Here is a 27620-nt window from a genome sequence, read left to right on the forward strand (position 1 = left end):
TGCCTTAGCGTGGATCTGCCTATAAGAACCTCCTTCCCCAGCTCACTTTCCTCTTTGAGTCCAGTAACCTCCTCCAGGTGGGGGACTAAGTCTTAACCGTCTTTGTAGCTACTATCTAAGACTTAATGGGCTCTCTCAAAGTATTTTCAATGAGTGAAAATTACGGAAGGTAAGACAGTGACACAAGAGTATTTTATCTCTCTCTCTCTTTAATAACCTTTTCCTATTACAGAAATAATATTTGTTAATTGTGAGCATTTACAGCATGTACATAAGCAAGAAAAAAATAGAAAACTTTCCTGTGATTCCATCCCCGCAAAGTTGACCACTGCTCATTAGCTCTTATTCTGGGAGAGTGATTGTTTCTTTGCCTGTCCCTGATTATCTCTTTCTCTGAAACATATAAACATATATTTTACAGAAAGAGGATTTTTTCTACACTCTTTTTTCACTTAGTGCATCCTGTATAACTTCCAACTCACTAAATGAATATTTTTAATGGCTGCAAGATTATCATTTATTGAGTGCTTATTATGTATGAGTTTTCAAATTATATTATCACATGTACAGCTCCAAACACTCTCTGAGGTATGTAGTATTACTATCCCCATTTTACAACTGGAGAAAACTGAGGTACAGAGGGGACTAGTGACTAGCTCAAAATGTAACAGCTTCTTAGTGGTAGAGAAAAGATGATTTTAAGTCTGTTTGAAAATGTGTCCTCTGGGGCACCTGGGTGGCTCAGTCAGTTAAGTGTCTGACTTCAGCTCAGGTCAGGATCTCAAGGTTTGTGAGTCTGAGCCCCATGTTGGGCTCTGTGCTGACAGCTCAGAGCCTGGAACCTGCTTCAGATTCTGTGTCTCCCTCTCTATCTGTCCCTCCCCCACTTGTGCTCGCTCTCTCTCTCTCAAAAATAAAATAAAATAAAATAAAATAAAATAAAATAAAATAAAATAAAATAAAATAAAAATAAATTAAATAAATAAATAAATAAATAAATAAAAGATGTATCTTCTACCATAAGGATGCACTGTAACTTATCCAGCCAGTCCCCTAGGAATGGCTATTTGGAGTGTTTCTAAATTTTCTGTTATTGTAAATTGCACTGAAATTATCTTTGTAGCTAAATCAGACCAAACTCTCCCAAAACTGGGACAAAATCCTTAACATTAATGTGAGCTTTACGAAACCACCCGCTTACCCAGAAAGTCATCTGAGGACAGCGTTTCAAAATCCCAAACCTGAAGCACCAACACGGCTGGTGTCTTACACTCCATCTTCTCTAAGGAAAAGATGTTTTCCCTCTTAGTAATAACCATTTGCTTCTCAGCTGGGAGGTACTGAAATGGAAACAGGAAGCGCCAGTTGAAATTCCCCTCGCCAGTCAAGGAGTTGTAATGCACGTCTGTCTCCTGCCTGTCATCTTCCAAACACTTTATCCACCTGAATGAAGACAGAAAAAGAATTACAGACTCTGCGTACATTTATTCAGGCATCAGTATAATCAAGAGTGATTCAACTAGTTTCAATGTGGTCACAGATCATAGTTTTTAAATGATATAGTTAGACTCAGATGGAAGTTTCCATTGAATCTGAAAGAAATAAATAGCAGTCAAAGGGACTGAGGCAGAAACAAGATTCTCATTGTAAGCTAGATTTGGGAAATGACTTCATTGCTCTGGGATAGCCCTGAAGCCCCATGCAATAAAGAAGGAAAACTCAGGGGCCCCTGGGTGGCTCAGCTGGCTGAGCGTCTGACTTCGGCTCAGGTCATGATCTCACGGTTCGTGGGTTTGAGCCCTACGTCGGGCTCTGTGCTGACAGCTCAGAGCCTGGAGCCTGTCTTCAGATTCTGTGTCTCCCTCTTTCTCTGACCCTCCCCTGCTCATGCTGTCTCTTTGTCTCAAAACTAAATAAAACATTTAAAAATTCTTTTAAAAGAGTATGACTCTTAGTTTCGGCTCAGGTCATGATCTCCTGGTTAATGAATTTGAGCCCCACATTGGGCTCTGTGCTGACAGTGTGGAGCCTGCTTGAGATTTTTTCTCTCCCTGTCCCTTGCCCCCTCTCAAAATAAATAAATAAACATTTTTTTCAAAAAAGAGGGAAAACTCAGGAAATGTGAAGGGCAAGTGTAATCTGAGTTTCCTTTCCCTCTGGGGACTATTACTGAGGGAACCACCTCGGCACCCATTGCCCTGGGGCCTCTATAATTGGCCTGGTTTAGACTTGTGGTATCAGGCCTATGATTGGTCCCCTCCTCTCTGGTTCTGAGCCTCAAAAACCCAGAGGCCTGTATCAGTGTGGCAGGGAGAGTAGCAGCCTGTCTGCACCCATCTGGATTCTAATCCTGGCTCTGCCATTACTCCCTGGGAAGTCATGGATAAATGATCTAACCTCCATGTGCCTCTATTTCTTTCTTTTTTTTTTTTTTTTAATATTTTTATTTATTTCTAGAGAGAGAGAGGCAGCACAAGCAGGGGAGGGTCAGAGAGAGAGGGAGACACAGACTCCGAAATAGGCTCCAGGCTGTGAACTGGCAGTCAGCACAGAGCCTGACGCGGGGCTCAAACCCACGAACCGTGAGATCATGACCTAAGCGAAAGTCGGACGCTTAACCGACTAAGCCACCCAGGCGCCCCCATGTGCCTCTACTTCATCTGGAAAGTGGAAGCAATTACAGTACCTAGTTCACAGGTTGCTCCGAAGAATTATAAGTGCTTTGTGTCCTCCAAATTTTATTAAATGATATTTTCTCTTAGTATCATCTGATCTTTCTCCTCCATCCTCTGTATAGAGTAAGCTACCATTAATACATTATCCCCTAGTACTTTATCCATGGTGAATTATTGAGAAAATAGGTGCTTTTAATTCAAGCTAATTGATAATTCCAAGCAATTTACTTTCTGAAAGCAGACATCCCTTCCCCACAAGTCAGGGAAAGATAAAGTACTTCTACATCCTAGAGGAGTGGAACCACTCAGAGTGTGGATGCAATTACTTAGGTAAAGATGGTGCTCCCTCCACCAAGCCATATGTGATATCCATTAGGAGGCAAGGAGCGTGTTAGTTGTTAGAGGAGTGATGGTAGCACACAGAGATGGTCTTTGCCTTCATGGAGCTATAGCCTTAGAGGGAAGGGGATGGAGGGATGGGGGGTGGCAGCAGTCACTACTGAGAGATGTCAAAGACCCTGTGGTGGCACATCATAACAAGGGAAAGAAGCTCAACATGACTAGAGAGCAGAAAGCAAGATGGGGCTGGAGACATAGGAGGGGCTAGTCATACAGGATATTTTAGGACATATTAGGGATCTGAATCTTTATCCAGAGAAAATAGAATATCATTAAAGATTTAAAGTATAAGGTTGACTTGATCAGATTATGGCTTGAAAACATAACCCATGTTTCAACATAGAGAGCAAGTTATTAGAGTCAAGAGTGAATACGGAGAGACCAAGCCACATGGTACTGGTACTTCAGTGGCCCCAGCAAGAAATGATGGAGAGAAATACCATGGCTGTGGTGTGGTGAAGACGGGGAGAATGGACAGTGCCAATAACTATTTGGGAAGGACAATGGGCAGGATTCAATGGCATACTAGAAATGGAGTCAATGAACAACACTGTTTCTTGTTTGGGGAAGGCAAAGAGATACCAGAATGAGGTGAGATGAGTTCACTACTTCTGAGATGGGTTTTATCCAAGGGGACATGTTTGAATCACTTTACTGCCTCACTTCCCTCCATGATTAAGGGCTCAAAGGAAGCCTACCAATGTGTTTGCGTCATAGGCAACATGAGAGAGGGGTTGGGGGGAGGGAGGGAAAGAAAGAGAGGGAAAATGTGGTTTCCTGAGTTCCAGGTTGGCATCTTTCCTTTCAGGAGAACTACTGAAGAGTAAGGTATGACTGTTAGCTTCTGTATTAGTCTTAACAAGGTTCTTAATACTGAATCTCTCATCAATTGTGCAACATCTCTCTACTTGGTTCAGGTGGAAAGGTATTATGAATGTCGCTCCAAAAGCTTAGGTATCCAACATTTAACTGAAAGAGATATTTCTATAATAAGATTTCCTCCCCAAAACATTTGTATAAGATAATAACTCTTAGCAAAGTGACCAAATAATATTTGACAAAGGAAGTGACCTTATCTAAGAAGGTAAGATGGACTCCTTTTGTGGGAGGTAAGTGGAGAATCTTTCGGAAGGCATAGGTTCAGTTAGAGGTTAAAGGAGGAAGGAGGGGAAGAAAAGGGAACATGGAGTTTGTTGACGACCTTACCCTTTAACATAAATATCGCTTGACTTTTGTCCTGTGAAGATATTCTCATCCTCTAAAATGACATCTTCAGTGTTCCAGATGGTCACTCTCAATTCATACCTGAGATAAGGGAAGGCAGCATTAGGCTAAAGACCTTGAAAGCTGAGTCAGCTGGTGTCTATGGGATTCTGGGATTCCGGTGAGTCTATAGGCTTCCCCAACATTACCAAGTTCAAAAATATCGACACTTATGGTCTTAGTTCCATCAAAACCAAGTGTTCCAGCTTGAATTACCAAGAACATAAAGTTCTCTGAGCAGAAATCCCTTCCATTAGCTGATGTTTTTCAGAATGTTACAAAATATTGAAGCTCAGTAGCCCCTACACAAAACAGGGTCTATCATTTCAATCATCACCACTATTACCATTACTGTCACTTGCCCCTGCTGTAAATGGCCAGATGGAAATGAGATATGATTATCAAGTGCTTATTTATCAATGTAACTGATGTTACAATGCAAGAATCAACATCATTGAACAAATGTCATGATCTTTAATCTGCTACCATGGTCTCTTTCCCTGAAGGTACGGCTGCAGATGACTTACCCTTTCGGCTGCCTTGGCGAAATGTCAACTGGAGGTCCAGGTTGAGGCATATCTTTGGGAAACATGTCCACCCACATCTGCAGGCGGCCCTTTTTAAGAAAAGATCTCCTTTAACTCTGGTGGGGGTATCACATGGGCAACTGACTTCATGGTTTTAACAGTTCCCTTTACTAGAAATGGATATTAGCTACATATCATATCTTATCATATCATATGGATATTATTCCTATTATACATGTTTAGAATATTTGTTGACAAAGACAGAACTTACATTTTTATTAAGAATTAGAGCATATGTTAAGAAGCAGATAAAGGACAAGCTAACCCTTATTGAGCACCTACGATGTGGTAGACACAGTGCTATGTACGTGATAAACATAGCAATTCTCCCAATATCCCCAGTGGGTAGATGTTATTATTCCTACTTGGCAGATGAGAAAACATCTTGCCCAAACTTCCACAGACAATATGTAGCAGAGTCTGGATTCAACCTTTGTCTGTGGATTCCAGAGATCCTGTTTTTTCTATAAACTCCTAAGGATTAAAAAGATAATACTATCTGTCAGAAGTATCATGCTCCATTGTTTCCAATGTATCTTACCATCATTATCTCCATTACTGCTTACCCCTGCCACATTGTCTGTGTTATACACTAAACAACAACAACTAAGACTCAGAGAAGTCAAAGAAATGATATGAATCCTGTGGCTAATGAGTGGCAGAATAAGGCCTCCCATGCCTTGCTTGGACTCCATACATCAGAATTTACCCTGTTGCAAGGGATCTGAGAGCCCATGTGGGGAGAAGGTGCAGTGGATTCAGTGCTCAGCTCCGTTGTATACATTCTAAGTACTCCATTAGCTCAGGCAAGAAGGTGAGTGACCAGCAGGGACTGGGATGGTCAGGGGAGATTTTATAAGAAGGAAGCAGGGGAGGGAGGGAGGGAGGGAGGGAGGGAGGGAGGGAGGAAGGAAGGAAGGAAGGAAGGAAGGAAGGAAGGAAGGAAGGGTGTTTCTGACAGAGCAGGGAGGATTTGTAGGATTTAGGTGAAGGAGGGGCTTTGGCTAGAAAAGAAAAGAGCTTTCCTGGGGAAGGGACAATGTCAACAAAGAGCTAGGATTTGGGAAGAGAGGGGCCAACTAATGACAGATCACAATCCTAAAGAGATATTAACATTCACTTGTAACCAAAAAGCCACATAGCAAAATGAAACACGCCAGTAACCAAAAGATTTTAAATATCTGGCAGCAAATTTCAGGAAACAGTCATAGGCTTCCCTTTCGAGGCGCTCTCCCACACGTGCTGTCACCAGTGTTACAGCCCAGCGCCGCTGAAATAGCTGTGTGGGTGTTCCTGCTCAACTAGAGTTAAGCTCCTGGGTTTTGCCCAAGTGACACGGTGAGTGAGTCCAGGGCTGGGATAGGTCTACAACTCAAACTGCCTGGGTAAAACCCCGGCTCTACTACTTAGCTGCTGATTAACTTTGAGCAAGTTGCTTAAACTCTCTGAGCCTCACTGTCTTCATCTTAAAATTAAGGATCATAATAAGGACATCATGAGGCTGTACTAAAGAGTAAGAATACGGTGGCCTACATACCCCTATTTGTCTAGGAAAACCCTGGTGGTGTTCTTTATACCAGCTTAGTTATTAACAGTGGCCTCTTACACTCTGAAAATGGTCATCACTTGAATAAAACAACTCTATGGTCATCCTAATTAGGTGAGATTTTATGTAAAGGACCTAGTACATAAGTACATATTAATTATGTACCTATAATTAATAAGTACACATTAAGAAGGCTGTTAATAAAATTGATCTTCTCTTCCCTTCTAACTCAGATCTCTGGTTATTTTTCTTCACACAGTTTCCTCTTGCCAGTTCTTCAAAATGAGACACCAGCTGTTGCTTCTCTGGAAAACTAGTGAACTGTGTAGTTACTGATAGATTCTGGACAGTCTTGGGTATATAAGATGGGTTTTGGTTTCTCAAATATCAGCATTCTTTCTGAAGAGTTTGATAACTCAAATCCATTAAAAAGGCAAAAAGCACTAAATCCAACTCTGGCTTCAGGGCAGAACTTCTCAACCTCAACATTATTGACATTTGGGGCTGAATAATTCTTTGTTGTGGAAGCTGTCCGTGCACTATGGGATGTCTGGTCGCATCTCTGACCTCTACCCGCTAGAGGCCAGCAGTACCCCCACCCACACAAGACAACCAAAAATATTCCCAGACATTGCTAAATGTTTGGGGCAGGGAGGCAAAATTGTCCCTGGTTGGGAACCATTATTCTAGGGCACATTAGATTAACTTTTAGGGATGAAGTCCTATTCCTTGGGGATGAACACTCCAATTGGGGCCAGAATTCTCTTGGCCACTACCTGCTCCATTCCTGGCTTATCCTTGTGGTACAGCGGCCGAGTTTCTATGTGCTCAGGAACCAGCCTACACCCAACCTCTGGTATATCCTCCCAAGAGTGTAAAACCCTAAGGGCCAGGTGCTCATAAGATTCCACCGTCTCATCTGCATGGAAAAAAAGAATAATAAAGATAGTTATCAGATATACGTTCTTGTAATGGAACAGTGATGGGCTGTCAGGCGCACTTGTAAACGCTTTCCTAAAGGTTAAATAAATATACTGAGGCACAGGGAGAGGGCAAAACAGCAAAAAGACAAAAAGGACAAAGAGAGAACTGAGAGAGGTAGGGGTAGAGTGAAGGGAAGGGAAAGAGACCAGAGGTTTAGAGAATGGGAAGTGAGATGAGTCGGCAAAATTGGAGAGCAGTCAAGGTCTCAGAGTCGGGGGCTCCATTTGCACCTTTAATTAGATTTCTCTAGAGCCTATGACCTACAGGCTTGGCTTCAAGATACTGGAAAGAGTATGTTTCCTGGAGATTTAAGGTTGTTTGCTAAGGCCATAGTGTGAGAGGGCCTGGTGAATCAGGGTGGCCCTGAACAAGGTGGTGAAATCCACACACTATGTGTTCGTGGAGGCCTTGTCTTTCCTACTTGCTGCTCCTTCCTGCCAACACACCTGCTCATAGGAAAGGTTCTCTGATCTGTCAATAAAGGCAATACAATATAAAAACTACTGGTAGAAAAAATATTTACAAAAATTGTTGAAAAAATCAAAAATTTTTGATAAAGTTTAGTGTGGTTTAATTTGACATCTGGAAGTTAAGCTTGGTTTTAGAAAAAGGCCACACAGACACACACAGCTCTCATAATAGCAATCATTACAATCAGTAAAAGTTCATAGCGATGAACACATAGTCAATGAACCAAATCTTGTCATAAAGTTTAATCAGCCGAGTACAGACTTGATGGACATCATTTCAGAGTTTTGGTGGGCAAAAACATGGTTTCATCATGAAATGTAGAATATGGACCAAGGACAGAAATTGACTTTAATACAGAATATTGTGAAAAAATATTTTTCTCAACAAAAACTCATTAATATGTCATTAATACACTATCCAAATGTCAAGTACTCTGAGTGCAAAAGCCTTCAAGAGGTTCTTGGAGTAAAATAACAAGGTGAAAAGAAATGTTGGCATCAAAGTGGAGGGATCAACATAACAGTGTGAAAACACCTGGTAATATGCCCTTAACTGGGTTCTCTGCATTGGATGCTCTGAAGCTAGGGTTTGCACATATGTAGCTCAACTTCTATGAATTCGCATCAAATGGACTGAAATGGCATTACAAGAATTGTTCTGCATCATTAAAGTAAAGTAAAGGTGGCTTTTCTTTTCTCATCCAAAATTTAAGAAAGCCTCTCTAGGATCTTCTTGGTATGTTCCACGATGTTGTATGGAAAATCTGCTTCATCGTACCAAAATAAGAGAGTTGTTGGTATAGTATGTGTGAGGGTAATTTGGGTTGTGTCCAATTATTTATTTTATATAAGAATTATTTTGAGGTTACTGCCTACCTTCCAACACAACACTCCTGTTTATGTGATACGTGCTGTAAAAATATCAGAAGTGTGCAAAAATATGTATGAGGAAGTTCATGGTAGCACTGTCCAAAAAAAAAAAAGTGGACACAATGTAAATAAAGGACACAACCATAAAATGAAATATTATAAATAATAGTTCAAAGAACAAAGAAAAATCATCACAATACCAGCATGCAGCATGCTTGTTTCTGAATTTGAAGATTGTGAGTGATTTTCTACCATGAACATGCATTTACTTTACAATAGAGGACGGCTGTCCCCAGCCAGAAATACTACCAGAAGCAGTCTTTTCTTTCTTTCTAAAAAAAATTTTTTTTTTAATATTTACTTATTTTTGAGAGATAGAGAGAGAGCAAGTGGGAGAGGGCCAGAGAGAGAGGGAGACACAGAATCCAAAGTAGGCTCCAGGCTCAGAGCTGTTAGTTAGTATAGAGCCTGACACGGGGCTTGAACTCACTGACCATGAGATCATGACCTGAGCTGAATTCAGATGCTTACCCGACTGCGCCACCCAGGAGCCCCAGAAGCTGGCTTTTCAAAAGAAGAACAACATCAGCAGGCTACACTGTGGGAGTTACCTGTGTCCTTCTCTGTGAAGACTGTTCTTCCAGAAAAGACCTGATTTCCTATCTGTATTTTCCCAGGGCGAAAGTAGGGTCCATCCAGTTTATTGTCTTTACAGAGCTTTGTGAGGATCTCGGTAGGTTTGGATGTGTCTCTCCAGGCATTGTATCCTTCTCTGAAAAAAGGAGGAAGGATGGGTAAGGTGAGGCCTGCCTTCTCCTAGGAGGATACACTCAAGGTATCTAGTAAAAGGACCTGGTGGCTTCCTTCAGATGTCTTGCCATTCTCTACACTTGGGACTAATGTGTTTTGTTTTGCTGTCTCTCTTTTCTGGTCAACACCTCTGCAACTACGTGCTTGACATAAAAGTCCTTTGAAGGTAGTTCTTGTTTTTGTTTTGTTTTGTTTTGTTTTTGTCTTGTTTTGTTTTGTTTTAAGCAATGTACCTTAGAAAATTTTGAAGCGAAATTCACATAGTATAAAATTGATCAATTCAGTGGCATGCAGTACATTCATAATGTTGTGCAACCACGGTCTAGTTCCAAAAACTATTCATCCCTCAAAAGAACACCTGTACCCATTAAGTGGTTGTTCCTTAATCCCTGCCCCTCTTGGCCTTTGGCAGCTAGCCGTCTGCTCTCTGTCCCTATGGATTTCTTTGCATGCAGTTCTTCTTTTGTCCTGTCCCTTGCCTAAGTGCCATTTGACTACTTCTAAGAGGAAAGCCTAGCTCATCCTTTCAATTTCTCTGCTCTTTTCTCCCCTTCCCACCTCACTGAAATCATAGTGGAGACTCATGTCACAGGTAGCGATTCTAGATGTGCTGTTTCTCAAATCAGGGATTTTCCTGGTGGTTAGTTTCTAAATCTTTCCAACCCCTTCTTCCCTTAAACACCAGCTGTTTGGTTAAAAAATATTAACTCACAATGAAATGCTCCCTGTGACCCATGACCAAGACAAGCTTGGATTTCTCTGCTCACTGGGACACAGGATCCATCAGAATGTAACTTAAGTTTTTAAATAAATCAAAACATAACCATAAAGCAGTTTTCCTACCGTGCCAGACACATGAGGATCCTGAAAAGTTCACCCAAGCCATGCCCAGAGCCATACATTCATAGGCTCCCCAGAAACACGTGCTCATTTTTGTTTTTGCTTTGGGGTGTTTTGGGGGATGCTCTCATCTATTTATTTTAAGTTTATTTGTTCTGAGAAAGAAAGCATGTGCATAAGTGGGGGAGGGGAGGAGAGAGGGAGAGAAAGAATCCTAAGCAGGCTCCACGCTGTCAGTACAGAGTCCCATGTGGGGCTCAAACCCTCAAACCGTGAGATCATGACTTGAGCTGAAATCAAGAGTCAGATGTTCAACCGACTGAGCCACCCAGGCGCCTCTATTTTTAAAAATGTACCAAACAAAGGTTATGCTCCCTGGTAGCCCCACCATCAGGAAATTCTACGGAACAGAAGATACACCACGCTTGCCTGTGGCTTCCTCCCTTGACTTCAGAGTGAGAAGAGCCAACCATTCTCTGAAAGGCACCTTCTCGGGTACTTCGGATGTGTAAACACCCCAGGGCGGCTTATACATTCACCAGAGTCTCCGAAAGGAACTGGATTTGTGGGCTATCAAAATAACGATTTCAAAAAATATTTAATGACACTACAGAATGCTCATATGAGTAGGTGACAACAAGCAGCTTACAAAATGACATGGATAGAGAGAGCATGAGGCCAACTTTGGGGGAAAATAGTGCAGGAAAAATCCTAAAAGGAAATACTTAAGAATTTTTTTTAATAGAAGTTATGTCTGGGTGGTACAATTTGAGCATTATTCTGTACTTCCTCAATTTTCTCCAATGAATACATATTATTTCACATTCAAGAAAAATGTTTCTAAAATTACACCATGGAAATCTAATGAACGTTTTTATATTTTCCTGGCTGACGTTCGTAAGATTTTTATTTTTTCTTAAGACATCAGATAAAACACACTTAAAGAAATATAGAGCTGGTAGTCTATATTTTGAAATGAAGCAGAATTCAAAATCAATGTAAAGAGTAAGAGCTGGGTCCACTCCTCCCTCTTTGTAAGGTGTGGATAACAACTCCTGGGTTTGAGAGAACTGAGTGAGGTGCAGCGTCTCGTATATCCTAAGCACTCAGGAGTGTTCATCATAATTCAATGGGATATGGGTATCTGTATTCTGTTAATAATTCTTCTAACATCATTCTTCACCGCTAGGCCCAGCCAACTGAGTGAACATGTATAATTCAGCTCTTGACTCTTGAAGACCCCGCCCTGGATTCTAAATCAGCACTACCTCCCCAGCCCCAACCCTGGAGTACAGTGAACAATTTCCCCAAGCAGCCCTGCTGACATGGAACCCCTCTGAGACAGTCAAGCTGAGCCTCAACTGGCCTTCCCCGTAATGGCGGTGTGAAAGCATGGCGGTGTGAAAGCATGGCGGTGTGAAAGCATGGCGGTGTGAGGCGCAGCAGCTGAGCACCAGCAGTGCCCACCCCTACCCACCTCCCAGCTCCCTGCAGGAGGAACTTACATCTCGTACTGGCTCTGCAAGCCACAGATGGCTCGGTGTCTGCTGTAGAAGCGGTTCTCCAGGTCGATCCGGGTCTCACCAATGAGGTCATCTGTCCCAATCATGTCATGGTCATAGATAAGGATGGAGAGCAGGGACTCCTTTGGGAACGTGGCCTGGATCTCAAATGACCTGTGGTCCAAGTAAAGGCATTAGGAGTCAACAGCATCTAGCAACACAGGGAAGGTCTGCCAGCTCTGCTTTTAGCTAGCCTGTGGTTCATAACTCATACTCAGCAACTCAGTGAATGGTTAGCAGGTACTTATTTGGTTTAGTGTTTCATTGAGATTCAATCAATTTCCAATTCTGCTGTCAATTTCCAGTAGCCCATAGTCTCCCCTTCCATGGGCTGTGTCCTACAGTCTTCATCCAGGATGACAGCAAGATGGGCGTGAAAAACTTAAGGGTTTGCACTTGACCAGAAATGGCTTCCAATTCTGTTTCTTTTTCTTTTTCTTTCTTTTTTTAAAGTAGGCTCTATGCCCAGTGAGGAGCCCATCATAGGGCTTAAACTCACAACCCCGAGATCAAGACCCAAACTGGGATCAAGAGTTGGGAGCTCAACCGATTGAGCCACCCAGATGCCCCCTGACTTCTAATTCTGGATTTGAGTCTGCACCTTCCCGGGTTTAAAACTTTGGACAAGTTATTTCATCCCTCTCAGCCTCCTTATGTGTAAATAGGGATCAGTATGTCTTCAATGATTTAATGGCCATTAAATGTTATATTGTTTACACAAAGCACACATTTAGTTTCCAGGTATTCAACTGGTCCCCAGTAATTATCATTCCCTGTCCCCTCCACTGTTGCTTCATCAGGGAACGTCATCGGAGTTTGTTTTAAATGAAAATCTCTTTGAAGATGGAAAATCCTAGAAACAGAATTACAAAACTGCAAAGCCATCTCTGGAAAATTCTGAGCCCCTTGACAACAGACAGCTATCTCCTTCATCTCTGCATTGCTGAAGCCCTCACTTTACCTGCAGAGAGCACACAACTGAATATTCCTCAGAACTGAAAGGGGTCTCAGGAATCACCATATCCAGTCCCTTCGTTTTACAGACAAGGAAACTGAAATCCAGAGAACATAAGTGACTTCCTGCACTAGACCATAAGTCAGGTCAAACTAGGATCCGTGCCAGTTGCCTGACCCCCCAGCTCTGAGCTCATTCCCTGATACCACACCAAGGCAAGGTACCGAAAGGAAAAACAGTGTTGTGGGATTTCCTGGGACAATGTGTTATCCGTGCTGCTGAGCATTAGAGGAGATAATTAAGAAATAGGTTTTGAGTGAATATAGGGAAGTGTCTTCTTGAAAGCACAATCAAGGACGCACCAGCGTTCTCTGGCTGTTCCCAATTCTGGCTGCCCTGCGACAGGTGGGGTGGGCTGGTCTGTGAGTGAGTGGCCAAGACGAGAAGGGGAGGAAGGGACAACGGAAGGCCTCGTTATTTCCTTCCATGTCCGCTGGCCTGTCTGGGCTGCTGCCCTTGCGGTCAGACCCACTTAGCCCTGGCTCTCCCTCTCCAGTGTGGCAGCCCCTCCAGTCCCTGAGCCAATTAACACTCCTCCGAGAGAAAGAAGCAAAGATACCACAGCTGCACTCACTGTAACTGACTGAGGCAGGTCTACAGACAGGGCTGTGCGGGGAAGAAACCCACGTGTCTTCCACTGGAAGGCAAGCATTGCCCGGGGCCCCAAGATGTTGATTCCAAACTGTACCTGATATTCTGGACATGTCTCACCAGGAAGCCTCCAGCCACCATCTCTGAGGCTGGCTGTCACACAGCTGCTACCAGCGAGGAAGCCTTGTCAAGTGCTTAACTACCTTGGCAACCATGACAGAAGACTCAGTTGCTTTGGTCCGTCTTCCCAAGTGGAGTGTTCGTTCACAGATTAACCTCTCCTGACTTTTCTATGGAGCTGTCATTAAAAGAACTACCCAGAACACCTCACCATGGTCGGACTTCCAGTCACCAGGGGAAAAATTAGGCTTACCAACTTGTGTGTCAATAAGATACTGCCTCTGAACACAATGGTGTTGAGAACAGAGGAGGCACTGGGGCACCTGGCTGACTCAGTCAGAAGAGCGTGTGACTCTTAATCTCAGGGTTGTGAGTTTGAGACCCACGTAGGGTATAGAAATTACTCAAAAAGAGACAGAGAGAGAAGGAAAGCATCATGAAATGGGTAAAAGCTGAGCCTTATTGAAACATTTCAGTACCTCTAAGCTTCAGAGGAAAGATGTCGCATTCATCCATTCTTTTATGTATTCGTTTGTTCATTTGACATTTATTATACACTCACTGTGTGCCAGGCAGTATTAGTTAAGAAGATGAGGAAATACCGAAGTCTGTGGATATGTACCACCTCAGGGTGACGCAGAGTGGCGGGGCCCATTAAATCTGACTGGAAACTGAAGGCTTGTCCATCCATCTGTTCTTTCTTTCTTTTCTTTCTTTCTTTCTTTCTTTCTTTCTTTCTTTCTTTCTTTCTTTCTTTCTTTCTTTCTTCCTTCCTTCCTTCCTTCCTTCCTTCCTTCCTTCCTTCCTTCCTTCCTTCCTTCCTTCCTTCCTTCCTTCCTTCCTTTCTTTCTTTCTTTCTTTCTTTCTTTCTTTCTTTCTTTCTTTCTTTCTTTTCTTTCCTTCTTTCTACCAATACCTGTTGAGCATCTATGTGCTCTGTTGTAGGTCCTGGGGACACAGCATTGAACAGACTAGACCAAGACCTGCTCAAATGAGCTTACCCTCCCGTGGGGAGATGAGCAACAGCCAATAAACACAGAACATATCAATTCATGAGGGAAAGGAAGGCAGGCAAAGTGCCAGGGGCATCAGGGGGTAAAGCCTGTGACATCCTCATTCAGGGAGGTCACAAAGAGGGTCAGGAACAGGGACCCTCTACCTTACCTGCTGGAAGACACAGGACTGAGCCAGCAAATCCTGTCCCTGAGTAACAGTGAGAAACGCATCCAACAAAGCATCTACATGTGGAGAGCTTCCAGAAGTGGCACCACAGTGCCAGAGGCTGGAGGGAATATTCTATCAGCCTCTTCTTTTGTTTACCACAGCCATAAACAGGGCTCATAAAACCAGCTTAATTCATGGCCCTGAAGTAGCTAATAAAAAGTGACTACAAAAGATCTGGCAAAATGAAGTGCTGGTTACAGAAAGGGAAGGTAATAATAAAGGTCATCTCTGCATCAGGGAAGCAAGGGCAAGCTTCCCTGGCACGACTGTTCTACTCATTTTCATTCATCGGAACAGGCAAGATCATTTATTGCTTCATTTCCTCCAGAGCAATAAAGTGTTAAGAGGTTGGTTCTGATCAAATGTCAGAGGGCCCACCGTGATCATGAAAGTGTGAATGAACTTAAATGAGGCTGATGGAGAGTTCATCTCACGCTCCTTGTTTTGCAAGAAAAAAAAAAAGAAATTGAATACAGTTAAGATGTATCCTTGCTAAAATGATTAGCACGGGGGAGAGGAAGGAAGCAAATGTTTTTTGAGCATCAGCTATGCGTTAGTGTGGACAATGTGGTGTGTATTTAATCGTTTAAAGGCCACTGGGAGTCAAGTGTCATTATTATTGTTTGATCGAAAAACTGGGATCAGAGAAGGAAAGTCACCTGCATAAAGTTACACAGCCTATATGTGGCAGAATGTAAACCACATCTACCTGACTCCAAGGTTAAGAGCAAGCAGGTCCGCAAACAGAAACATGCGCCACACCGTGTCAGAAGATAAATGGGGCCAGTAGGGTTGCTGTGGACTGGAGGATGCCTTATTCACCTGAACATGCACACACGCAATGCCTGTTGCAACACTTCGCAGGAAAGCAAAACACAAGCAGAGGACACGGTTCGATTGGTTTACTTCAGGGGTCACCTCAAATGAGCTGCAAAATGATAGGATGGAAAAATCCCTTTGATAGGAGATAAAAGACCAAAGGCGTGACCCCCTTCTCCTCTACTCATGAGCTGTGTGAACTTGAATTAGTTTCTAAATCTCTCTGGGCTGTACTTGTCTTGTTTGTAAAAAGGAAATCTCTCTGTCCAAAGGAAGGAGGCTGAATCTGATGACCATTCAAGGTGTCTCTTAAATTTGAGATCTAGGAAAGTCATTCTTGGAAAACTATGGGCATAAAGGTCACCCTGTGCCACCAAATTCCTAAAGGGACCAAGGAAAGAATCTGGCCCTTCTCCATGAAGGTTAGGTTTGATAGGCTGTTACCATAGGCTGAGGACAGCTCTTAACCTTCTGCCACAGCCACTCAGACACACACACACATACACGCCAGCCCCCCAGCCTCCACCCCCCAGAAACATAGCAGGAGCAAATAAATGCACACAGCACATCACGACCCTGTGGCCACTGACCTTCCAAATACCGGGTTCAGTTGTTTGGGAATATATTTGTCCCGGTCTTTGATTTCCGTTTGGCCAAGCCTGATCACAATGTAGGGATCTGCTTTGCCGTCCGGATCAGCTGGGCTGAGATTAAATGCCTGGAGAGGAAAAAGAAAACCCTTTTGGACCAGTGGTTTCCAACACTGGCTGCACACTCAGATCACCTAGGAGTTAAAAAAAAATATGGATGCCTGTGTTCCATCCACAGATTCTAATTTAATCGGCCTTGAGCTTTGGGACTCTTAGAAGTTCTCTAGATGATTCCAGTGTGCAGCGAAGGTTAAGAACCACTGCTTTAGCCTCTCCATTCTGTCACTGAAAGAAAAGTTATCAGCTTTTCTCAAGTTGAACTTTCTCTGGAGGCATCTCCCCAGTGAAAGTAGCACTTGACACAGAGTAATGAGCACCATGCTTGACAGGAGCCAGAAGGCATGACTTTGAGTTCTGGTCCCACATCTTGTGTGATCGTGGGCATGCCATGTCTGCTTTCAGGGATCTAGCTGTAAAATAACCCGAGGGGGTGGGGGGGACCTGAAGGCTCATCCCACAACTGGTGGCCTGTGAATCCATGACCTCATCAGGCCTGCATTTAGCCAGGTGAGTAATGGTCTGTTTCTCAGAGGGAGGTCTGCTTCCAGATAACCTGGGTCTTAGCCCACCATTGGGCCATTGGGAAGCACTTTGTAAGGGAAGGCCCAGGGAGGGGGCTCCGGGGGTGGGGGGGATGATAAAAAGGACAAATTCTGCAGAGATGAGAGCGGAGTGAGAAGCTATCCTATTTTTAAGATTCTGTCCTACAGATGGAATGCATAATAAGCACACAGAGCTCTATTTTCAGGGATGTTGATTAGAGCATTGTTTAATAGCCACATTTGTAAACAACCTGTGTGTCAATTACCTAGGGAGAAACTCAGTCCAAAATACCCCTTCCCCATTTGCTCTCATCACGTCACCAAATTTTAATTCTTTACATAGCGGTTATCTCTAACATTCATCTCATTTATCTGTCCCTCTGTTTATTTTTATACTGTCTTAATCCCTACACCACCCCCTGGCTAGTACGTGATCTCCATCAGAGAAAAAGCACCATCTATCTTGTTCATTACATTATCTCCAGGACCTAGAACAGGGTCTTAGTATATGTTGAAAGGATGAATACATGGATACTACATTAATTCAAGTAAACACTAGGTGGCTGCTACAAAAAAGAGGAACACCTGTATATACTGATCTGGAAAATATCCAAATGATACTAAAAAAAAGGGAGAGATCAGTATGTAATGCATGAAGTAAGACTCTGTTAAATGAATACTTGGATGTAGCTGTAGACAAAGTGTAAATACAGCTGATTCTTGAAAACATGGGTTTGAACAGAGAAGGGTCCACTTACACGTAGGTTTTTTTAAATAAATAATAGCATAATACTGTAAATGTATTTTCTGTTCTTTATAATTTTTTATAATGTTTACTTATTTATTTTGAGAGAGAGACCACATGAGTGAGGGAGGGGCAGAGAGAGGGAGTGAGAGAATCGCAAGCAGGCTCCACACTGTCGGCACAGAGCCTGACACAGGGCTCAAACTCACGAACCATGAGATCATGACCTGAGCTGAAATAAAAAATCAGACACTTAACCTACTTTACTGTAAGAATACAGTATACAATACAAATGATATACAAAATACATGTTAATTGACTATGTAATCAGTAAGGCTTCCAGTCAACAACAGGCTATTAGGAGGTAAGTTTTGGGGGGATCAAAAGTTATACATGGATTTTCAACTAAGGGGGGGTTGACACCCTTCACCCCCATGTTGTTCAAGGGTCAACTATAGATCTGGATGTGTTTACATATTCATAAGAAAAGTACGTTATTTCTGGGGCTAGACTTGCAGAGGTGGGGAGATTTGATTTCTTTCTTGATACAACTTTTAAGTAGTATTATGTTTTACATTTTTGGATGTTTTATTAAATGAAATTAACTTATTATTTAATTCATTGACTAAATTTTAGCATGAGAGAGAAAACCACACAATCACTACTACTAGAAATGTCAGTGAAGGGGTGCCTGGGTGGCTCAGTTGGTTAAGTGTCAGACTTCCACTCAGGTCATGATCTCATGGTCCGTGAGTTCAAGCCCCACTTTGGGATCTGTGCTAACAGCTTTGAGCCTGGAGCCTGCTTCGGATTCTGTGTCTCCCTCTCCCTCTGCTCCTCCCCCGCTCACACTCTGTCTCTCTCTCTCTCCCAAAAATAAACATTTTTAAAAATTAAAAAAAGAAAAAAGAAATGTCACTGAAAAGCACTGACTGTCCCTAACTGCAAGGAATCTCTCCTCTTTGCAGCCAGGCCCACCACCTGGCTCTTCATTGTCCAGGCCCTTCTCTCACCACACTACTTCCTAAGCAGGCCTGATCCATACTCCTGGCCTTTATCTATAGGATACCAGACACATAAAATGTGTCCTGTGGATATTTGCTGAATAAGCAAATAAATAATAATCCTCTCCAATCTCTGCTGTCCAAGATATTTCCCCCTCTCTTTCCTACTGTTCATTCTCTCTATTTCTGGATTCCCTAAACTATGTTCCAAAGAACCATACTTCTGCTGGATTTTCTGTAGTGGGGGATGAAGCTGTGGGGCAAGAAGTTTAGAAAATACTGTTAAAGATTCAACAGTTAAATAGGCCTCTTTACTTCTGGAATTCTCATACCTTAAATGTGCTAATGGGCTTTGCTAATCTCAGGGGTTGGAAAAGGAAAAAAATATTATGTGTACTATTTCTCAAATTTATTTGAACACGGGGTCTGCTTCCTGAGGAGTGCGTATTAATGATGTCTCCCATGCCATGAGTGACCTCCTGAACAAAATTTTGAGTCTAAACTATCCTATGGGTGGGTGTTGAATGTAGATTACTCGAACTGCTGATGATTCTTTATAAGTACTTCTAATCTTTCCAACTAGATTGTCACTTCCTTGAGGGCAGAGACCCTGTATTTTTTTCTCATCACCACATCCTTGGTGAGTAGAACACGCCAGGCACACGGCAGTACAGAGGACACATGGAGGCTGCACCATGGAAAGGCACCATTTTCATTTTCCCTGAGTATTAGCAAATAATTCATCTTTGTTTCATGCTTCATTTCTAAAAAAGGATGTAGGCAATTTAAGCAAGGACTTGGTATAAAATAAGACTAATGCAATCAAAGGAGATTATGAAAATCAACTCCAAGGGCAGGAGATGAAAACAAATACACGAACCACAAAGGCTCAGCGGAGATTTGCTTTGATTGAACATCGGATCTGGCCCCAAGTTTCCAGGCAATCAGGTCAAAAAGTTTCCTAATTAAAGTGTGGTGCTCTCAGCCAAGAAACAGACCCTTAATTGTAGTGAAGAAACTGATGGTTACCAGAGGGGAGGCGGGTGGGGGGACAGGGGAACAGATGATGGGGATTAAGGAGTGCACTTGCCCTGATGAGCAATGGGTGATGTACGGAAGTGCTGAATCACCATATGGTGCACCTGAAGCAATACTATACTGTATGCTAACTAACTGGAATTTAAAGAAAAACTTATAAAAAGAAAAAAAGCGTGGTGCTCTCATTATCAGAAAGTAAGAAGCCTAGAGCAGAAATAATATTTTTCTTGGAAATACACTTGAAAGGAAATTTCTGACTGCAACAGTGCAGAGGCACGGCCATGGGGGAGGACCTTGCAGAGATGCTGCTCTGGTCCGCCCCGGTTCGGCTCCCTTGCCCGGGAGCTTCCAGCTTCAGTCCTATTTGTCCCATTAGGTTTTCTTCTAGCTATCAGGCAACCACAGAGAGCGGATGAAGCCGTCTCACATGCCTGGGAAGTATCTTCCCTGAGTGAAAAGCCAACAAATGTGCATGTTACCAACCAAACTTCCTAGCCCCTGTTACAGGTTGGGTTGCAGTGTGTGTTCTCAAAATGCTATGTTGAAGCCCGAACCCTTAGTGTGACCATAGTTGGAGACAGGGCCTTTAGGGTGCCAATTAAAGATAAATGAGGTCATAAGGTGGTGCCCTAATCCAACAGGACTGGTGCCCTTATAAGGAAAGGGAGAGACACCAGGTCACCCCTTCCCTGTCTCTGTCTCTCTGTCTCCCTCTCTTTCCCACTCTCTTGCTCACTCATTCACCCTCAAGCTGTATGTGCGTGTGTGTGTGCGTGCGCGCATACACGTGCACAGAGGAAAGACCACGTGAGGACACAGGAAGGAGGTGGCCATTGACAAGCCAGGAAGAGATGCCTTACCAGAAACCAACTCTTAGGGCACCTTGATCATGGACTTCAGCCTCCAGATCCCTGAGCAAATAAATGTCTGCTGTTTAAGTTACCCATTCTGTGCTATTTTGTTACGGCGCCGGAGCAGGTTCAGACAGTCCCTCAGAGTAAACAAGGGTGGCTTACCGCAACAATGTACACCCTGATCAGGACTTTGACAGGGTGGTTGGGAGGAACCCCTTGCTGGATTCTCAGCTGCCCACAGTCCTCCGTGCTGGAATCCTTGGGGCTCTTGTAGATGCAGAAGGAGCCCTGGAACCGCAAAGCATGACTCCGTGAAGCAAGATGGTTATATGTGCCATCAAAAGCCAGAGAGGGCACAGTGCTGGGAAAATGAGCACTGCCTGGGACCCAGCAGGACCTGGGATGGCATTGCCCCTGTGTGTCCTCAGTTCACGTAACCTGCTTGCATCTGAGCTTCTTCATGGTATCAGGGGATCAGTGTTGATAGAGTAACACCCCCCTCACATTATTAGGTGAGGAATGTGGGCAGGAGCATCAGATGGGATGCTGAGTACCTTGTACACACAGGGCGCTGAGCTGGCACTTTCTCCCACGGTCTCCTTGAAGCCTGACTGCAGTATTTCCTATATCCAGATGCTGCCGCTCAGGCTCCAAATCACAAAGCTAGTTACCATTATGGGATAGAAAAGTGGTGAACTGTGGTACCTCTGCTATTTCCAACACACTGCCCTGCATCACATGGCCCAGCACGGAGCAGTTCAGAGTCGGTGCCGACCCCTGCATTGTGGTGCTGACACACCAGGAGTCTGCCAGAAAGAAGGGCTAGTGTTGTTTGATTAGTTTAATGATCCAATTGGTATATCAGTATAGATCATCTATTGGGTGGGTCAGGCGTGGAAGAAGCAAAATAAAATCCTTTTAGGTAACAGCTCTGTCTCCTTATATCCCATCAGATCGAGTTGCAACTCACTTCACTGGCCACAAACCAAATATCTTTCAAAAGACAGGGTTAAGCCTTGTTGGGTTCTAGAAAGGGTCTTGTGTAAAGACTAAGGGATTTTCTTACACACTTCCCACACCACAATCTCATTAACAGAACTGAGTCATATCTGACATTTATGGACAGGAGACCCACATAAAAGAGTTAACTTTGGAACTTGCCTTAAACTTCCCTATGACTCGGTCCCCATCGAGGCCATGGTCATCCTCTGTAGACTTGCCTCTGAAGAGTTCAAAGGTTTTCACCCAGTCTTCAAAATGGTTGAATTCACTCTCAAGGTCACCGTCATATATCTTTAGGGAGAAGGGAGAAGAGTGAGCTCAGAGGAAGGAAGACCCAAGATTTATTAAATTAGAAATGCCAAGATTCTCCAAAACCAGCCTTGATATACGCCCTTTGGAAAAATCTAAGAAGCCACTGTTAACTTATTGTTAGCAAGATAAGGAATATGATTGACTCAGCATTCCTGGAACTAGCTACCACTCTGAAATTTATAAAACCTTTTGGATAAATTTTGAAGTACCAATAAGAAGAGCTACACCAAAATTAAAAATACATATGGCTACAAATATGAAAAACCTTTTTATAGCAAATTGATGTCATTTGGTTTTTGGACATAGACGAATATTCTGAGGACACTCAAATCAATAAATGTTCATTAAGCATTCTTTATACATAAGGTGATAGAATATTTGTTTTTGTTACCATACATACAGCCATGAATTTTTCAAGTGCAAAGTTATATATATATACACTTTAGAAATGCAAATTCGAATTGAGTTTTAGGTTTCATAATATCATTGAATCAGTTATCCAAATTTCCTATCACAATTACTTACCCAAATTTGTTATATATAATTTTCAGGCTCCCGATTTTCTTTTTTCTTTTTTTTTTAAGTTTATTTATTTTGAGATAAAGAGGGGGAGCATGTATGCACACATGAACAGGGGAGAAGCAGAGAGAGAGGGAGAGAGAGAGAATCCCAAGCAGACTCCATACTGTCAGTGCAGCGTTCTATTCAGGACTCGACCCCAGGAACCGTGAGATCATGACCTGAGCCAAAATCAAGAGTCGGATGCTTAACCAACTGAGCCAACCAGGCACCCCAATACTCCCAATTTTCATATCCATAAATATGCCTCTAGCTAATAGCCTCTGACTAATGTTAAGATTGGTCTGATGGAGCTGACTATAGTGAGAGTTAAAATTCCTGCTATTTTGATCATATTTTGAGCATGATAATGTCAATCTCTGAAAGCTGAGCCAAGGGGAACTCATCCACTGCAAATTACCTTGCTGGATCCAGGCTAACAAATGTAAGTTATGCCCCTTCTCAATATGAGGACATGGAAAACAGAAAATTAGCACGCTCCATTGTTTGGGTTCTCATGCTTGTTAAGGTTCATTTCTCTGCATTCGTGATTGTAATGAAGACAAACTAAGTTAGTTCAGACAAAAGCATTACTAGGGTTGACTGAAGCAGTAGCAAAACCTGCCTCCGGAGCCTCCCGCCCCATCCATGGCCAAGATGGCTGTGTCCACGCACCTGCAAGATGGCTAGGTTGGGGATTTCATCCTCTTTGAGTTTCTTCTTGAGCATTTTGTCTTTCTTCTTTTTTGCCCCATCTTCTATATTTACCACCACCTCGTCTGGTTTCACCCCTGTGGATATTTAGTGGAAATCGTTAGGTTTCCCGGGACTGTTGGGAAGGAACAAAGTCAAACTCCCTTCTTCCCTTTGCCCTGCAATGTATGTCATGACTTTTATTTCCAAAAAGAAATAGCAACATTTCACTGCAGGACGCAGGACGGGAGGAGATGCCACTCACATAGCAATGCAATGACATCAGATTCCCCCGGGGCCAGGCAATATCCTGGCCTGTCCTGGTATATGTAGGAATTCATTAAACTAGGCACAGAGAGGGAAATAAATAAGTAAGCTACCCAGTCATCCAACTAGCTAAGAACAGACCCAAGATGGACACTCTCCAAAGCTTTTAGTTATTATTTCCTCTTAGATCTGCTTAGGGACTTGAGAGAATCATCTAGTTCAGCAACCTGAAGCTCAGATACATTAAGGGTCTTGCAGCAAGTCACAAATGTAGTTAGAGAGATTACTCAGGCATTTTCCAGGAGCAGTCTCTAAGGAAAAAACTGCCTGAGGCTGACCCCTAGCTCTGCTATTTTCCAGCCCCGTAAACTTGAGCGGGTTCCTCCATATCTTTGTACCTCTGTTTCCTCATCTGCAAAGTGAAGATACCATTGCCAATGTCATGAGGCTGGTCTTGGGATTAAATCTGCCAATTAGGAGTGGTCCAAGGAACCGAGTGAGCCTGGTCCTGGTTTTCCTACTTCTTTCAGGGTCACCTGAAACAGCACCAGCCCCTTGCTGTCACTATTGACTTCGGGCCAAGACCTGCCCTTGTAGGTCATTTCAAATCTTGGCCTCTTTCATCTGAACTTCTACCAAGACAGATCTACCCGATCCTCACAAACTGAGTTGGGAACCTAAAATCCAGGCCACCTCTATCAAAGCTCACCATACTCACACTGGCCCATCAGTGCGCTTCCCGCTTTTGCCCTGCTGTTTTCTACATCAAGACGGGAGCCAGAGGATGGTTCCAGCACTAAACTGAGTTCAGCATCCCTGGGATCTGGTCCCAGTCCAGCTCAAATTAGTTACGTGACCTTCATACAGTATTGTTCTTTATACAGAGATTGTTCCTCACTTGGGAAATGAGGGAGCAGAGAACTACCGTGCCTCTCACCGCTCCCTTTTAGAAATTTTCTCTCCTCATTGGGAGAGTCCATGCTCGTATACCTGCAGGCCAGCCCCTTACCTGCATTGCCTCTCTTCTCCTTGGGACTGCTCTGCTTTTCCTTGGAGAGAAGAGGGAGACAGGATTATTGATACCACCATGCCTCGCGTATGGATCCTGACTGCAAATAGCCCTCTGCATTCTCAGAGATGCCATCTTAAAAGACTATGCAAACTGTCCCCAAGTGAAGCCTCACTGACAGAACGCAGCGAGATGGCCAGCCCTATGGAAGAGGTGCCCCAGCATCCAAGAAAAGAGCCAGCAAGCTACACACTTCTTTGTCCTCTGTGCATGGCCCCTTCTCAGCTACTATCTCTCTTCCCCAGTGTTTCTACCTCCCTGGAATATCACCCACTCTGCACCATGGGTTTTACCTGCTGGCATGCCAGGCTGTGGGGTTTCGGGGTTGGTCCCCGGGGCTGGGGAGGTTAGCAGAGCAAGGAGAGAGGGCTGAGCCCTCCCTACAGGTGGTAGCGTACAGTGCAGCAGCAGGACGGAATTTGGAGGCAGGGGCCACCATTTGGTTTGTTTATTTAACTATACATCAGTATTCACGGGAGGCCCTAGATGAAGACACAATGGACTTTCCAAACAAAAGAATCAGAAGAGTTTCTATTCAATTGAATGTGATGATAACATATGACTCATTTTCCTTCCCTTGTTTTTTTTTTTTTTTAATATTTTATTTATTTCTAGGAGAGAGAGAGAGACAGCGTGAGCAGGGGAGGGTCAGAGAGAGAGGGAGATACAGACTCCGGAATAGGCTCCAGGCTCTGAGCTGGCAGTCAGCACAGAGCCCGACGCGGGGCCTGAACCCACGAACCGCGAGATCATGACCTAAGCGAAAGTCGGACGCTCAACCGACTAAGCCACCCAGGCACCCCATTTTCCTTCCCTTGTTGACTCGAGGATGAGAAGTTTTACCAAATTCAGCCACTGGGCTTTCCCCTGAATCTCTTGACCTACTTTCCAGTGGTTCTCCCACTTTATAGCTCAATCTTTTTCTTGTTCCATGTACACGAGGCCCGGCTTTAGCAACCTGTTGGTTATTCCCATTAGCTAAGGCCAGATCCTCTGCCTTTTCTCTGATACCTTCCGATATGAACTTAGAATCCTGCTGGAGACTGGGGACCCTTTGATCTGGGTATCTCCAGGGGATACCTGAGGCACCCCCCATCACTATGCACATCTATCCAGGGACCCCTTTGCCTGTGGCTGGATCTTTCTGAGTCTGACGTGGGGGAAGTGGGGGAAGATCTCCAGATGCTACGCCAGACTGAACGTCCCTCCAGCATTGACAACAGAGCCTGCATCCTAGGGTCAGCCTCAGCCAGAGGGTGAGGATTTTGCAATTCTGGATCCCTGGTCCTTCCAGGCTTCAAACCTTTCTGCAGTTAACAGAATGACACCTGAGAAGGCCCTAGCTATAGCAGAATCTCAAAGGGGATAGGTACTGTGGGACTGAGGAGGGGTGGAGGGTGCTGTGTTTTCTTATCAAATCCCTTGACCGTCACAGCCAGGAGAGACTCTACCTTCTGGGCTTTCTTCAGGGAGGCATAATATTTGGACCACCAGTCAATGACGTTTTCAGCGGATTCATCCGCTATGGTTCTCCTTCTTCTTTTGGTTGACTTTCGGGTAGGTTTCCTGGCATCCTGGCAAGGAATGAGGCATGGATTATTAGTTAGGCCTGGTGGTTGGCCGGTTTCCTGAAGAAGAGAACAGACGAAGGCACGGGCAGGTTTTGTGGCTGACGCTCTCTGTACCACTTCAGTAAATGACCCTTTAATCACCCAGCCATCCATTCACTCATTTATTCAGCAAACATTTATTATTATTTAAACACGGGGGTGCGAGATACTGCGCTCTGTTCTGGGGACCCAAGGGGAATGAGGAACTATTCCTATATTTGGGAAGCTTAATTCAGTAGAGGGACACAGGCTGCCTGATACGGGGTGCTAGGGCAGAAAACGCATTAATTGCCAAGCGATTAATGTAAGTTTTGTGATTCTCAGTGTCCTCAGCTAGGGGACCTTCATACCTGCTTCCTTCACCGTTGTGAGGATTAACTGACATAATGTAGACAAATTTCCCTTTGATACCAACAACGTAAGTAAGGTACAGGAGAGACAGCGATACATAAACAGCAGAAAGGAGGCATTTGGGGAGAAGACAGTGGCCCTGTGACAGATTTATCATGTACCTATCATCTGTTTGCTCTCAGACATCTCTTGAGTACCTACAATGTGCCAGGCACTTTATCAAGTACAGGAGGTACAAGGATCTTTAAAAAAATCATCTGTGACCAGGTGGGGCCCACACTTTTATGGTGGCAACACACACTTCAACTGGGGATTCTAACATAAAGTGTCAGGTGCAATGCTGGTGGGGTACAGAGAACCCCTCAAGATGCCCAGGAGGGTCACAATGAGCATCAATAAGATAAGAATGGCCTGAGCACAGATCCACGAACCTGTCTTACTCTGTTTTTATTTGAGCCTTTACCATTTGCTGGGCAGGCAGTCCCTCAGGACTTTCTTAACACTGCCTCCTCCTTGGGACGCCTGGGTGGCTCAGTCAGTTAAGCATCCAACTTTGGCTCAGGCCATGATCTTACAGTTTGTGGGTTTGAGCCCTGCATCAGGCTCTGGTGTTGATAGCTGAGCCTAGAGACTGCTTCGGATTCTGTGTACTCCCTCTCTCTGTGTCCCTCCCCCACTCATGGGCTTTCCCTCTCTCTTAAAACTTAAATAAACATTAAAAAAATAAAAAGAAAAAAACACTACCTTCTTCTTCAGTTGGTTGATACACCAGGATTTTGCACTCAAATTTAGGACTTAGAAAGATTCATCACATTCTTGTTTTATGGCTCTTTGTGTACTTGTTTATCTTGCTTTCCAGAATCTCAGCTGAGGATGAGGAGTCTCATTTCTCTTTAGATTCCAGAGATTTTAGATTTTTATTTTTGGTCTTACTTGTCCTTGTACAAAGTAGGTTCTAAATAGGGGTGCCTGGGTGTCTCAGTTGGTTAAGCACCCGACTTTGGCTCAGGTCATGATCTCCCAGTTCGTGGGTTTGAGCCCCGCATCGGGCTCTGTGCCGACAGCTAGCTCACAGACTGGAGCCTGCTTC

The 27620-nt window shown here is 43.7% G+C and overlaps 1 protein-coding gene across 1 annotated transcript in view; it reads right to left on the reverse strand.

Moving 5' to 3' along the window:
• The window catches only part of FER1L6 (fer-1 like family member 6), a 122036-nt gene that overhangs the window by 15057 nt on the left and 79359 nt on the right, over positions 1-27620 (reverse strand). The window contains exons 26-37 of the mRNA XM_039231989.1: positions 26021-26143; positions 24510-24549; positions 23216-23331; positions 21830-21961; positions 20831-20956; positions 16366-16493; positions 11950-12120; positions 9406-9566; positions 7247-7389; positions 4865-4953; positions 4281-4379; positions 1202-1443 (exon numbers count right to left, since the gene is read on the reverse strand). Of these exons, the coding sequence (XP_039087920.1) occupies positions 1202-1443; positions 4281-4379; positions 4865-4953; positions 7247-7389; positions 9406-9566; positions 11950-12120; positions 16366-16493; positions 20831-20956; positions 21830-21961; positions 23216-23331; positions 24510-24549; positions 26021-26143 (1570 nt within the window). The remainder of the gene's footprint in view (positions 1-1201; positions 1444-4280; positions 4380-4864; positions 4954-7246; positions 7390-9405; positions 9567-11949; positions 12121-16365; positions 16494-20830; positions 20957-21829; positions 21962-23215; positions 23332-24509; positions 24550-26020; positions 26144-27620) is intronic.

Source organism: Hyaena hyaena, unplaced genomic scaffold, assembly GCF_003009895.1.
Source record: "Hyaena hyaena isolate Hyena2069 unplaced genomic scaffold, ASM300989v1 scaffold_62, whole genome shotgun sequence".
Lineage (NCBI taxonomy): Eukaryota > Metazoa > Chordata > Mammalia > Carnivora > Hyaenidae > Hyaena > Hyaena hyaena.